The sequence below is a fragment of the Pantherophis guttatus genome, chromosome 7 (genome assembly GCF_059756535.1).
Source record: "Pantherophis guttatus breed Tessera chromosome 7, ASM5975653v1, whole genome shotgun sequence".
In the NCBI taxonomy this organism is placed as follows: domain Eukaryota; kingdom Metazoa; phylum Chordata; class Lepidosauria; order Squamata; family Colubridae; genus Pantherophis; species Pantherophis guttatus.
This window is the reverse complement of record NC_142069.1, coordinates 44,403,319-44,416,652: the sequence shown is the minus strand read 5'-3', so window position 1 is coordinate 44,416,652 and position 13,334 is coordinate 44,403,319. Positions and strand designations below refer to the sequence as shown.

General features: G+C 36.7%; 1 protein-coding gene across 6 annotated transcripts; it reads right to left on the bottom strand.

The window, feature by feature from the left end:
* Window positions 1-13,103, bottom strand: CSRP2 (cysteine and glycine rich protein 2). Of its 6 annotated transcripts, XM_087874081.1 has the most exons (7): window positions 12,819-12,897; window positions 12,554-12,696; window positions 4,499-4,617; window positions 2,168-2,336; window positions 1,107-1,236; window positions 630-723; window positions 1-268 (listed from the first exon to the last, which is right to left on the bottom strand). In XM_087874081.1, exons 3-7 carry the CDS (start codon window positions 4,608-4,610, stop codon window positions 192-194), a joined length of 582 nt encoding a protein of 193 aa, XP_087730207.1. In that variant the 5' UTR covers window positions 4,611-4,617; window positions 12,554-12,696; window positions 12,819-12,897; the 3' UTR covers window positions 1-191. The 6 variants fall into 6 exon arrangements, with proteins under 6 accessions (XP_087730207.1, XP_034259012.1, XP_034259009.1 ...); XM_034403121.3 differs by lacking the exon at window positions 12,554-12,696 and having other exon boundaries at window positions 12,819-13,103; XM_034403118.3 differs by lacking the exon at window positions 12,554-12,696 and having other exon boundaries at window positions 1,107-1,251; window positions 12,819-12,974.
* Window positions 13,104-13,334: the final 231 nt, after the last annotated feature.

Sequence of the window (13,334 nt, the reverse complement as noted above, 5' to 3'; positions counted from 1 at the left end):
TGAGTGTCTAAGTACAAAGCTTTATTGAAATTGATTGACAGGTTATTTAAAAATCTGCTTCAAGACTGGAATACATGCGGTAGCTAAGGAAAAGCAGTCGCATAAGCCAAGAGCTGTTTCACAGTTAATAGTAGCATTTTAAGTTGTGCCTTGGAAAAAGGGAACCTTCTCTGTGCCAAATAGCTAATGTGTCACTGAGCGTGAACAAGAGCACCAGCGCCTTGGCCATAGCCAAATCCTTTGGGGCCAAAGTTCTTTGCATAACAACCTGAAAAGACAAAGAATAAACTATTAGTTCCATTCAACTATAAATATGGTATTTTTTAAAAATATAATCAGGTGCAGAAATATTAGTTTACAATGTAGTTTTACACTTGCTGATGTGAACCAATCTCCCTACATGTGTATCTTGTGCAGATGTTACATAGAATATATATTATATAGAGATCTCTCACCATTCAATAAAGCTGTCTCATATGACAGTGACTGGAGCATACTGTCACTTACATTTTCATCTGCTTAAACTAAATCAGTGTGATAAATGACATTAAAGTAATAGTAATCCCATTTCCTTTTTAGATTTAAAATTACACATCTTGCACCAGAACAATTCTAATATTTTACCTTACCTTTGCAATAGATTTCGCCCTCCTTCTCTGTCAGAGTTGTTGATTCAAGGCTTTTACCACACTTGGCACAGCGAAAACAATTTTTGTGCCAAGGCTAAAAAGAAAACAAACTATTTCAGACTTCTGTGTTTTATCATTTTCAGTAAATGCACATGGAGAAAATCTATGTGGTCACTAAGAGGACTTGATACCAACTTGATGGCACATAATCAATCAATCAATCAAGTCTTCTAGAGATAATTATGTTTTTCATGTTAGATTGCTTCTTTTTAGTAGAAAGCATTTACCACAGATACAAATTCATTTGGGAAAATGAATTAGTTCCCATTCCCAGATGTTCTTTTTTACAAAATTCATTTTAAAGCAAACAAAAGCAATCCAATTCTAACAGGTCAAGGTCATCACTTTCAATTAAATCACCAAGCAAGTCCAGAATAGTTTGCCAGGGCATTTGCAAACTATTGCATATCACCTTACCTTTCCAGCTCCTATTACTTTCTCAGCTGCATACACAGAGTCACCGCATCTGGAACATTTTTCTGCCCCTCCAAATTTCTGAGCAAATTTTGAAGTATTCGGACTTGTTGTTGGTCGATGAGAAGGTATGCTAGAATGAAAAGAACTGCTGAAATGAGTGCATTTCTGAATAAGCAAAGAACAAGTAGGCTAACAGGGTGCAAAATCATTTTATTTCTTCCCCTAAGAGGAACTATAGCTCTACAAAGAACCACGGCAAAGGAAGAGTATATTGTTGAAATCTAGGTGCCTTTATTGACCCCAGGAGGGCCATAAGTCGACTTCAATTGTGACGAGAAAAAAGGAATCTTTAGATCTTGAACAAAATGGGCAGCAAAGGATATAACACATTGATCTCTTGACATAGTTCAGTAAGTCTTTCCTCAATAATGCTTTGGTTATTATTGTTACTAAAGTTGTCTGTTGCCTCTGTGATCAGAAAAGGCAAGCTAATACATATTGGTTTGACACAAGAGGAAATCACTGCAGCCAAAGTTGTAAGCTGAAGAGGAAGAACATACAACCTTATTCTTCCAGTCGGAAGCCACGATTTGTGTTGCATTGAATTGAATTATAAGATTGATCAATCTAACATTCATGTTTAATATCTTAACACGATTCAACCAGATAGAAGTTTACTTCTTCCTCACAGTGTTTCATCTGATCATAAAACATTTTAGTCAATAGCAGGAATTGATCTTGGCAAAAAGATAATCTTACTTTTTTGAGCTTTCCTCTCACAGGATGTAACAATCCATTACATACAAATAAAAAAGAACTGGCAATTTTCTAGAAATGCTGGTCTCTTGAACAGCCTCAGCTCATGAACGCTCAAATACAGAACCAGAGTGATCTTTTTATTCCATTTTTATTTAAGGTGGTCTTGATAGTTTGTATTTAATAGGTAATACATCTAATGTCTCAAGATAGACCTAAGGCAAAGAGATGGTTATTTTCTACATCCAGTTATTTGCTACAGTTCAAACTGCAGCCAGCTAGAGGTAAATAACTGCTGTACCTACTTGTCATGTTTTATGCCAAGCCTTTCTCCTCTGTCCATATTGAGAGTGCCTGCTCCTTGCCCATAGCCATATCCTTTGGGGCCATATTTTTTCCCATAACAAGACTTGCAGTATATTTCTTCATCATGCATGGCCACAGTTGTGCTATCCAGGTTTTTCCGGCATACCACTAAGGAAAAAATTAGATACATTTATTACCTAAAAGTAAGTTTCAGTAGCTATGTCTACTGAAAACTGAGGGGGCTGGTTCTTGGAATAACAGTATTAAATTCTGTTCTATTAATGCATTCTGTCCTCTTTGGCTTTTATGATTTGCATTTGCAGAAGGGAAACTTGATTAAGTTTAATTTGTGAGGCTATGAAAGAAACATTTTTTTCTTTGTTTTAAACCTCATAGAACTATTTACATCAGTGCCAATAAGTTTAATCATGCAAGAGTTTCCAAGAACACGTTACCTTTACAAAACATCTACAACTTTATGCCAAACAAGGACTGTTTTCCTAGCTCTTTCATTAATATTTTTGTATGAAACAGCTAAAATATAGACAGCCAATTTAAATCCATGTCCATACTAGCTTATTACTTTTTCCTCTTTTAGATGTATATTGCTTGTTTAGTTGGCTGGGAAACAAGCAAGTATCTCAGTATTAATGAGCAAATAAAAACAGTTTTTATACAATCACTTACAGTTCTGCATTATACACATTTTATGAAAATTAAGAGTAAAATAGTTCAATTTAGACTTGTATTGCTTTGAGTATTTGATCAAAAACTCTAGAATTCTAGATTCCAGAATAAATAGTAATGGACCATAATGATTGCTCAGCAAATTAAGATTCCTCCACAACTAAGATTATAAAAGCTGAAACACTGGCATCATAGTCAAACCAGATATTAATACAAATGAAGATCCATTCTAAATTTTCAAGCCAAGGGCATGGAAATAAGTGGTGTGAAAGAATTAACTCTTTATGGAATTAGATCTGTCTCTAACTCCTTTCCTCAACTAGGTTGTTGTTGGCAAAATTTAGTGAAGACACTTTTCCATTGTGATATCCTCTCTGGAAATCATTTTTCTACATTAAAACTTAGCTGTATCACTGCAGTAACTTTTAGATTTTGGTATCAGTTTTTGTTCAGGTACTTAAACTGGATTCCATGCTTCAGTTTAAATTATTTTATATAATACCGTAATTGTGTACAGTATCAATATGTTTCAGACTTCCCTAAGACACTATCATGTTTCCAGGTTTGAAATTCATTGGATTTACCAATTATAAGTTTAACAGGGAAACTCTTGAGCTCAATTCCACACTTAGAGAAGCTAAATTATGTATTCCTTCATCACTGAGTATATTCTGTATATTTTAGAAATGTATTCCTTCTTGATGTTCAGTTTTGTAAAATGTGAAGAAGCAATCCTGAAAGCAGACTATAAAACTTGCTTCTATTTAAATGTACCTCATAAAAATTCCAAATTCAACTTTCAGTTTAATTGGTTTTTTTTCTTTTAGTTTATATCAGTTACAATTATCATTTATCAAATGCTGATGAGATGTCATGAACAGTTCTGTTCTGTACTGTACTGTTCCTGACACCTCATCAGCCAATTGTATGAAATAATTAGAAGATACAAAAATTCAGCATTTTAACAATCTGCTAAACTGAACAATCATATCAACTCTGTTTTTAAAGAGTCTACAACCTCTGGCAAAACCCAAGAGAATTTTGTCTCCATTAGGCTGAAATTAGAAAATCGACTACTGTAGATCACATCATTAATTTTTTTGATATAAGTATTGAATGGAATCAAGCTAGTGAATAATTTCTCAAAATGATATTTAAAATGTAGATTTCTAGAATAGCGTACCAAATGAGAACTGTATCTTGATGGAATAATTCTGTATTCTGCTAGTACATTTTTGTCAACAGAATAAAGCTGAGTTAATAAGCTTTATATTTAAAGTTGTCTACATGGATCAAAGTGACAATCTTGTGTATCATTAGCAGGTATGGTGATATATTTAAAAATTATACTCTTTTAAACCTGCCAATGTTAGTCAGAGCGAAATGACTATCTGAAAGCATTCTTTTAACCGTACATTTGTTCTGCAAAGTTAAGAGTCTGCATGAATCACACAGGAGATATGGAATACAAACTTGCAAAATACAACCTTATATCATTTTACATCCTGACCTTTGTTCTTTGGAGCTTAAGGTGGCAACTGTATAGCTCAATGCTAAATTTAGGTTCTTGAGATTTATAATCTTATGATCCATACTGCTCAAATACTGGTAATTCATTCAAAAAGAGTTTCCTAAGTACTTACTACAAAGAAAGCAACATCTGTGGAAGCTTCTCCCATCACACTGGACTTCTTCCGCATGGTATACTATTCTGCCACAGGCTCCACATTTGTTTCCACCTCCCCAGTTTGGCATTTTGAGTCTGTAGAATAAATGTTAACAATTAACAATAGAATAGTATTAGAAACAGAAATAGAATTGAACTTGATTGTCACTTTAAATGTACACTAATCAGCATACATTAAAATGAAATTTAGTTGCATTCAGCTCTCAAAAGATAACTATTATGCATTATACCCCCCCCCCCACACACATATATGACATTGAGAAACATCACAGTCTAGTTCAAATGTATACATGAGGGGGAGGAAAAAGCATCCTATGAATTTACAAGATGGATGGCATAGGGAACAAAGCTGTTACAGAATCTAGTAGTCCTGCTATAAATACTTTGAAACCTCCTCCCAGAGGGGAGCAACAGAAACAGGCTGTGAAGTGGGTGTGTGGGGTCTCTAACAATGCTTCGAGCTTTAAGCACATAGCTTAAAATGTGCTCCCACTAAAGCCTTTCTGCCCTAACCCCCAAGCATTATAATCCATGCTGTAAACTGGTTTAAGGAAGTGCTGACCATACTTCCAACCCTTATTCAGTCTCAGTAATAGAGAAAGTGGGTTCTGTTTACAAAAGACATTGAGGGAGAAGTGATGATCAATATCTTCTCTGGTGCCAATTAATTACTGGCTGCTGAAGACCCACTTGATAGATGGGCAAAGATGAATCCATGGGAGACAGAGGCTTTAGTCGCATTTGCCAACACTGGTAGCTTGTCAGCGGAAGAGTGGTAAATTTGTCTCCTATTCATTTGGAAGACTGGTAAACCTTTGTCCAATAATGAGTGCAAATGTTAGGATGAAGGAACAGTGCTGGATGAAGCTTCCAGCCATCCTCCACTCAATTGTTCTTTCAATACAGAGGCTCACCAGTATTACAGGCATCTGGTAGACATGTTTACTGTTCTTTCTGCTGCTTAAGTGAAGAATAATAGACTAGACTGAAAGTGAGGTTCAGTTTATGATTTACTTTTCCTGTAGAACTTATATAGAGGAGCTGCTAAGCAATGGTTGCCTAGATGTAAACATGATTGGAATATGGCTAGGATTAATAATTAATCCCAAATAAAATATATTCACCCATTTGTTGCATTGCAGCACATGCATAATTTAGTAGTAGCATGCCAGTAGTGCTATATTTTTGAGAATCTTAGATAACAGCATAGTTTTTGCATTATGTAATGATCAAAAGGAAGTGGAAAATGACAATGTGCCATATACTTCAACTACTTGTACTTTTTCATAACTTCACACTAAAAATGATATATTTATCCTATAGTTTTGTTTTACAGTATTACTCTTCAAAAACTATTCAAAGTATGAGCCCAAGACAGGCAAACGTGTTTCAAAATCTTAACGTTAGAAGACTCCCACATTTTGTGGTATCTCCTAAAGATTAGCAGAAGCTTGTCATTCCGCAGTTCGTTTTGACAACAAAGTAACCATAAACAATTTTTCCTTTTGTTTACAACACTAATAATTCATTGATATTATTACAAATAATTAAAACTGGTGTTCTTGCAGATTTGCCATTTTTATTTGGAATATTTGTTACTTTTTTTTAGCAACATATCACAATCTCTGTAATTCTTCAGAGTCTAAGAATCTAGATATTTAAAATTGTAGAGATCCCTTAATCTGCCAACCTAGTAGTTCGAAAGCATGTAAAAAATGCAAGTAGAAAATAGGGACCACCTTTGGTGGGAAGGTAACTGTCAGGTTTCGATGCTATCTCAAAATAAATGAATTTCCAAACAGCACTGACAGTAACAGCGTTCCGTGCGCCTTTGGTGTTTAGTCATGCCGGCCACATGACCACGGAGACATCTTTGAACAGCGCTGGCTCTTCGGCTTTGAAACTGAGATGAGCACTGCCCCTTAGAGTTGGGAATGACTAGCACATATGTGCAAGGGGAAAGTTTACCTTTACCTTTTTAATCTGCAGCAGTGTTTCACAACCTTGGCCATTTGAAGAGGTGTAGACTTCAACTCCGTTGAGGTCCACACCTCTTCAAGTGATCAAGGTTGAGAAATACTGATATATAGTATTCCCTGGATGGTTTTACAAATAATTCACATTTTCATTTTTGTGACACAGGCAAATACATGTTAGGATTTAGTGCTCCAGTCTGTCTTGGTGTGTTTCAGAAAACTGTTCTTCATGAAGCAATTTAGAAATACTATGATTGCTCCTTATGGTGTTTCACTGCAGAATCCATATTTATGTTTCACCTTTTAAAATTAATATAGTATGACAACTTGAAGAGTTTTACATTAAATGCAGTTGGTCCTCAAATTTCATGTAATACATCTCACTGCTTGATTTATATACAAGCTTCACACTTATAGTAATGTGTAGTCTGTTTCCATTTTAGACTTGCCTTTGGTTTAGCATCATAAATGACTTGTCAGACTTTTCTGATTTAATCAGAAAATTGTTATCACCTTCTATAAATAGACAATGTCCAAGATGTAAGAGACAACCAAGATGATGCATGCTTTAGTCAATGAACTATTATAATATTGTATCCAAGTTCTGCGTTACCATTCACCTAAAAAGTCAAACTCCAACAGCATTCTGTCAAGCAGCATTGAGTACAATTCTGCATGAAACAAAAGGACAGAATTGGAAACCCTTTCAGTGGCATACATAGAATCCTTTAGAAGTATTTTTTTTATTTTGTCTTTGGTGCTGCCTGATTCCAGACTACTGACAGTGTAAAAAACAAGACAAATACAACAAAATAAATAAAAATACAGAAAGGGAAATATAGAAGCAAATCCAGAAAACTTTATCATAGTTGTCATAAGATATGACATCTTATGACATAAGATAAACGTATCTAACAAGGAGGTTCTATTCCCTGTATCTCAAGGCCTGGGAAAACATCAGGGCGTTTATAGCTTTCTGGTATACCATCATGATGGGACCTCTCTGGATTTCAGGGAGAACCTCATTCCAGAGGACAAGTGCCACTTCAAAAAAAGTGTGCTTCCTGGGTGCCAGTCTAAGAGGACCTAGCATGTGCCCACTCTGTTGGTTCCTACCAGCTTGACAGAAATCACAGGAGACAGGCAGTTCTTCAAATGACCAGGTCCTATGCATATAGATTATTATAAGTGATAATCAGCACTTTGATTTGCACTTAGAAGCATTCTGGCAAGCAGCTCACAAATCAGGACTATTATGTGGGCATGCTGAGAAGGCCCAGCACTGTTCATTCTGCTGTATTATGGCTCAGTTGAAATTTCCAAGTGATTTTCAAGGGCAACGTCCTGTTGTTTTGGATAATAAGATGGGAAGCATATAAATTTAATAAATAAATAACAGTTGAACCGTGATGCAACAAAGGTATCAGTGATTGTCTATAAAGTCTCCCAATTCAGGAAGGGTTGCAACAAGTGCACCACTTGAAGTTGTGCAATGGTTGCCTTGGCTATTGCCACTCCTTCAACAGGAGTGGTAAGTCAAGGAATACCTCCAGATTGCAGATCACTTCTGAATGGGGAAGTGCAACTCACCCAGGAGTGAGGATAGAAAAATCTCACTTTAGGTGATCCTAAGAACCATAGCTCTTTGGTTTTAGTAGAATTGAGCCAAGATCAATTCCTTCCCTTCCAGGCCCACACATATTGCAGGCACTGAAACATTACTTCAACAACCTCACTTGGTTGTCCTGGAATTAAAAGATATTATTGGTTATCATCAGAATACTGAAATTAGACCCTAAGATGGCAGATTCCCCAACAGTTTCATGTGAATGTTGAACAAGAGGAGAAAGCATTGAACCTTGTGGCATTCCATAAAGGAGAGGTATGAGGAGCAACCTCTTCCCCTCCTCGCCAACACTGACTGAAACCAGCCTTGAAGGAAAAAAAGAGAACCACTGCAATATGGTGCCTCCAATTCCCAAATCCTGGAGTCAGTCCAGGAGGATACCAGAATTGACAGTATCAAAAGCTGCTGAAATATCAGGGATGGATTCACTAACTGCATTCCAGCTTTGCTCCAGATCAACAACATGTGTGACCAAGACCACCTCTGTACTGAATCTCAGCCTGGAACTCAGATTAGAATGAATCTAGCTTTCTTCACAGTTATCTGCAATCATACCATCTGGTCAACAACTGTCTCTAAAAAGCGAAGGTTGGTAACTAGAAGGTAATTGATAGTTGGGTCCAAGATTAGTCTTTTGAAGATGAAAAACACCACCACATTCTTCAAGGTGGAAGGCACCACTTCTTCTCTCAGAAAGGCTGAAACCACCAGATACTCCCCATTGCTTGGCTGCCTTAATGATCTCAGAGGAATTTGGGTCCAAGAATCAAGTGACCAAACAAATAGTGCAGGGGCCCTTATCTGCTTCTTCAATACTTAGTATCATAAATTCATCCCAGATAATACCAAAGCCCTCAGCACTTCTGCCAGACATGCTAAGTTGGAGTCCAACATATTGCAGATTTGAGCAATTTTAACCAATTATCCAAAATAGCCTGTGGCCCCTGCCTGGCAGAGAAAGGTCACCCTAAAAATGATTGCTTTTAATCTGACATATACAATCATTTAACATTCTAGCATGTATTCATGTTTTGAAAAAGAAAGTTTCTCCCAGAAGAACAAGATAGTATAAAAAGTGTGCCAGATTTATATTATTTGTTATGAAAAATGACAAAACTGATTCTGGTCATACTTGTAGGATCTAAACTTTGGGATTAGCCCTCTAACTCAATCCTCAATGGCACAAAGAAACACACAGCAATTGAATATGAAAGGTAACCTTGTAACATAGTGAGTCACCAGTTCAGTTCTTTATAGTTTAATAGATAAGAAATAACTAGGCTCAGATTTTACATTATTCCATAGAAGAAAATGTAGAGATACCTGGAGAATGACAACACAGACAGGCTGTGTTCACGTGACACTCAGTACCCATGGCTAATGGAATTAATAAGATTTTCTAGCCTTCTCACACCATACTGAACCATAAACTAATCACATTGAACCACAAACTGATCAACACATTTTAGCTTACAATATTTTGTGAATTCAGGCAAGAAAAATGTGTATTGTACCGATAAACTGTAAAACAATGCTTGGGAAAGAGAAAGATTGATTACATCTGAAACAATATCTTATTGAGTATTTGTTATTGTTCAGACTTCACTACTTGATGTTTTAGATCTAAGGCTCTATGAAAGTACAGGTAGTCTTTGATGTACAACCACAATTGAGCCCAGAATTTATTTTGCTAAGTGGGAAATTTGTTAAGTGAGTTTTGCCCCATTTTACAACTTTTCTCACTACATTTGTTAAATGAATCACTGCAATTGTTAAATTAATAACATGGTTGTTAAGTGAATCTGGCTTCCCCATTGATTTTGTTTGTCAGGAGGTCACAAAAGGGGATCGTGTGACCCTGGGACATCACAACCGTCATAAATATAAACCAGTTGTCAAGCATCCAAATGTAAATCACCATGGGGATGCTGCAACAGTCATAAATGTGAGAAATGGCCATAAGTCACTTTAATCAGTGCCACTGTAACTTCAAATGGTCACTAAATGAACTGTTGTAAGTCGAGTACTACCTGTACTATATTAAATATCTTTAATCTTTAGCCAATGACAATCTTCATTTCCAGTTTTTATAATTATCTAAAGTTTTAAAGTACACAACCTAATAATAATGTAACATGTATCGGTACTTTGGCCCTAAATCTCAAAGGCTCTTTTAGAAAAGAAAATCAGTGCAAGGCATTTCATACATTGTAATGAGCTATAAAAGTATACAAGCTAATGTACTATATTTCTCTTAATATGGATTTTTATGTTATTCCATCTACTTCAAAAATGACTTGTTTACTAGTTCTATCTGCCTAAAAATGTGTTCAGGCCATGTTTTTTCCAAAGTTTGATAAAGTATTTCTAAAATAGGATGCTTTCATGATTGTAAAGCAAGATAAAATGTATTTCCATACTACACAATTTTACCTTGAATATACTCATCACAGTAAAGGCAAATAGGATAAAATAAGTTTTAATAAAATATCTAAAATTAGCTTCTATTATCCAAGCATTTCCATGCTATTTAACTCTCCAGCCTAGAAAATTTTCTATAGTCCAATTTGGAGGCTGTAGAACAAGTTCTGTGAATCAGATAAGACGGCTACATAATTTTTGGGATCTACCATAGGAAAGCAACAGCGTTAGACTTTCCATCTTTCCTCATTTTACCTTTATGAAAAACCTGTTCTGTGTGTTAAAGAGTAAGAATTCAATGTAAAAATAAAATAAAAAATATTTTGATGGATGAAACAGAATATAAATTGCTTGTTTGAGACTATTCAAGATTTCCTGAGAAGTTTGTAAATATTGCACTGACAAAATTCAAACAAAACTATTTTGCAATATAGATGACAGCGTCAGATTTACAAATCCATCCAACAATGGACAGCCATTTTCAGTAAACATTTAAAATTTTTGTTAGATTCTCAATGCGTTCTCATTCATTTTCAAGACAAGAATTTCCATTATTACAAGCTTTGAGGACAGGATAATCAACATCAGCAAGCATAGACCAAGAGTGTCAAATTCATATTGCCACAGTGGGGTCATGTGATGTATATGGATCTTTTCCCCCTTCGCTAAACCAGGCGTGGCCAGAATGTGACGCATCCAGCCCATGGGCCGGGAGTTTGACAGCCCTGACATAGACTGTCAATGAATGTGATTAAGCTACATTACATGCATCAATTAGTTTTCTATTAAGAGGTTTACCACTCATATTTTTACTAAGGATCATTTAATGTAAAAAAAGTCTCACAAAAGAGAAATATGGGAATCTCCAGCAAATAGGCTGAATTTTTTTTAAAAAAGGATAGCTATCCTGTAATCACTTCCATTTTAAATTAATATTTAACCCCAGTGGGAATCTATCATAAACCAATAAATCTCAAACATTTCCTTACTAGCACATCCACATGCACTAAAGGAGACTGTGTTTTATTGAGCTTTTAACATGTCTATTCCCAGTGATATAATCCAATATAATCTATTTTATATGAACAGTGCACCTTTTAATAGCAGTATGCTGGCAGACATAAACTTGATGAGCAACAGTTCATGAAAGTGGATGCCTTTTAATAAAATGTGTGAATCTGAAAAGGTGTTACTAAACTCTCAATTTTTAGCTAGAGGCTACGATTTCACATATAACCTGCTTTCTCATAAGCAACAGAGTTTACAGTGATTTCATTAATAGGATCAAGCTAAATTAGAAGACAGAATAGCTCAGAGGTCTTTTAGTCCAACCCGGTGATCAAACAGAAAACCTTATACCATTCTGGACCAATGGTTTGTCCCATCTCTTCTTTAAATTTTTGGTTTTTTCATTCCATTAAGCTATATACTCATAGCCTTTTCACAAAATACAGCTATCTTCAGGCCAGGATGTAATAGATTCCTTTAAGGAGATTACCATTTCTTAATTACAAATGACATAACTTTCCCCAAATACCTTCAGAATGGGAACCCAGCGCTTGATCTAAAGCCCAACCAAAACAAAAGTTCAGCATCCTCTAGCTTAGAGCAAGTCGGGCCAGGGAGGACGCTGAGATCCTGCAAGCCTTTTTGGAAGGAAAGCTTGCAGCTTAAAATAAAAAAAAAAGTTAAACGAAGACATCTGGGTTGAATGAGTTCCTTATTAGTGCAATTAATGAAGGGTGGGAGACGGAGAGGAGAATGCAGGAGAAGAAAACAGAGACAATTAACCTACTTAAGGGAGGAGACAGGATCAATCCTAGTCAAATCAGGAAACTCCCACAGACACTGATGTACAGAGGTTCTGCACCCACCCCGTACTTGGTTAGGAGGGAGTCAGTCTTCCACGCTAAAGAAATAATTCATTCCAGCAGACGCTTAAAAAAAAAAAAAACCCTCGCAAAACCTTCCATTTTGGAATAAGCACCTTTGGAAACGCCCCCGCTAGAGGTGGTCGCGTTTGACGGCCTTTGCAAAGGCGATTCCGTCATTGCCACCGGTCTGAAGCCTCCCCGCAGAATCCCTCGGATTGGCCAGGCGGCAACTAACTTCAGGAGCCTCCAAGCAGAGCTAAGGCACAAAAGCGAAGATAGTCGAGGCGGCTGAGGAAAGCAAATCGCGGGAAAAATCCCGGCATTGTTCCAGTGGCTCCTCTACGTAGCGCGCTAGGCGCGCCTCACTTCGCCACTTACCTGCCGGTTGCAGCGAGAGGCCCCTCGCACCTCAGCCGCGGGTCTCCAAGAAACGAACTAGAGCCTCCTTGGTGTCTGTTTATAGGCTTTCGCAAGGAGGTGGAGCAATTCGGACGGCTTCTCCGACCGAGTCCCCGCCTCCTCCTGACGTTCGCCAGCTGCAGTAAAATAATCCTCTCGTGCTGTCTTTCGTGGTCGTAGTGGTTTTGGGTCGTCTTTTTTTTTTTTTTTTGTTTGGCCGCGCGCGAGCTTCTGATGTCCCCTTCTGGAAGGCCATCCCACTTGCATTTCATCAGAAGAGTAGGCAAGCTTGGAATTTAATAATCTTAGGATTCAGAGTGAAGTAAACTTGAAATATGAAATCCCTGGCTAGCTAAGTAGAAACATTTCTAGATATTCTCTCAGCATCGGTTTATATTGATTGCTTCCTAGTATGATTTGATTGCTTATTTGTACCCTACGACTATCATTAAGTGTTGTACCTTATGATTCTTAACGAATGTATCTTTTCTTTTT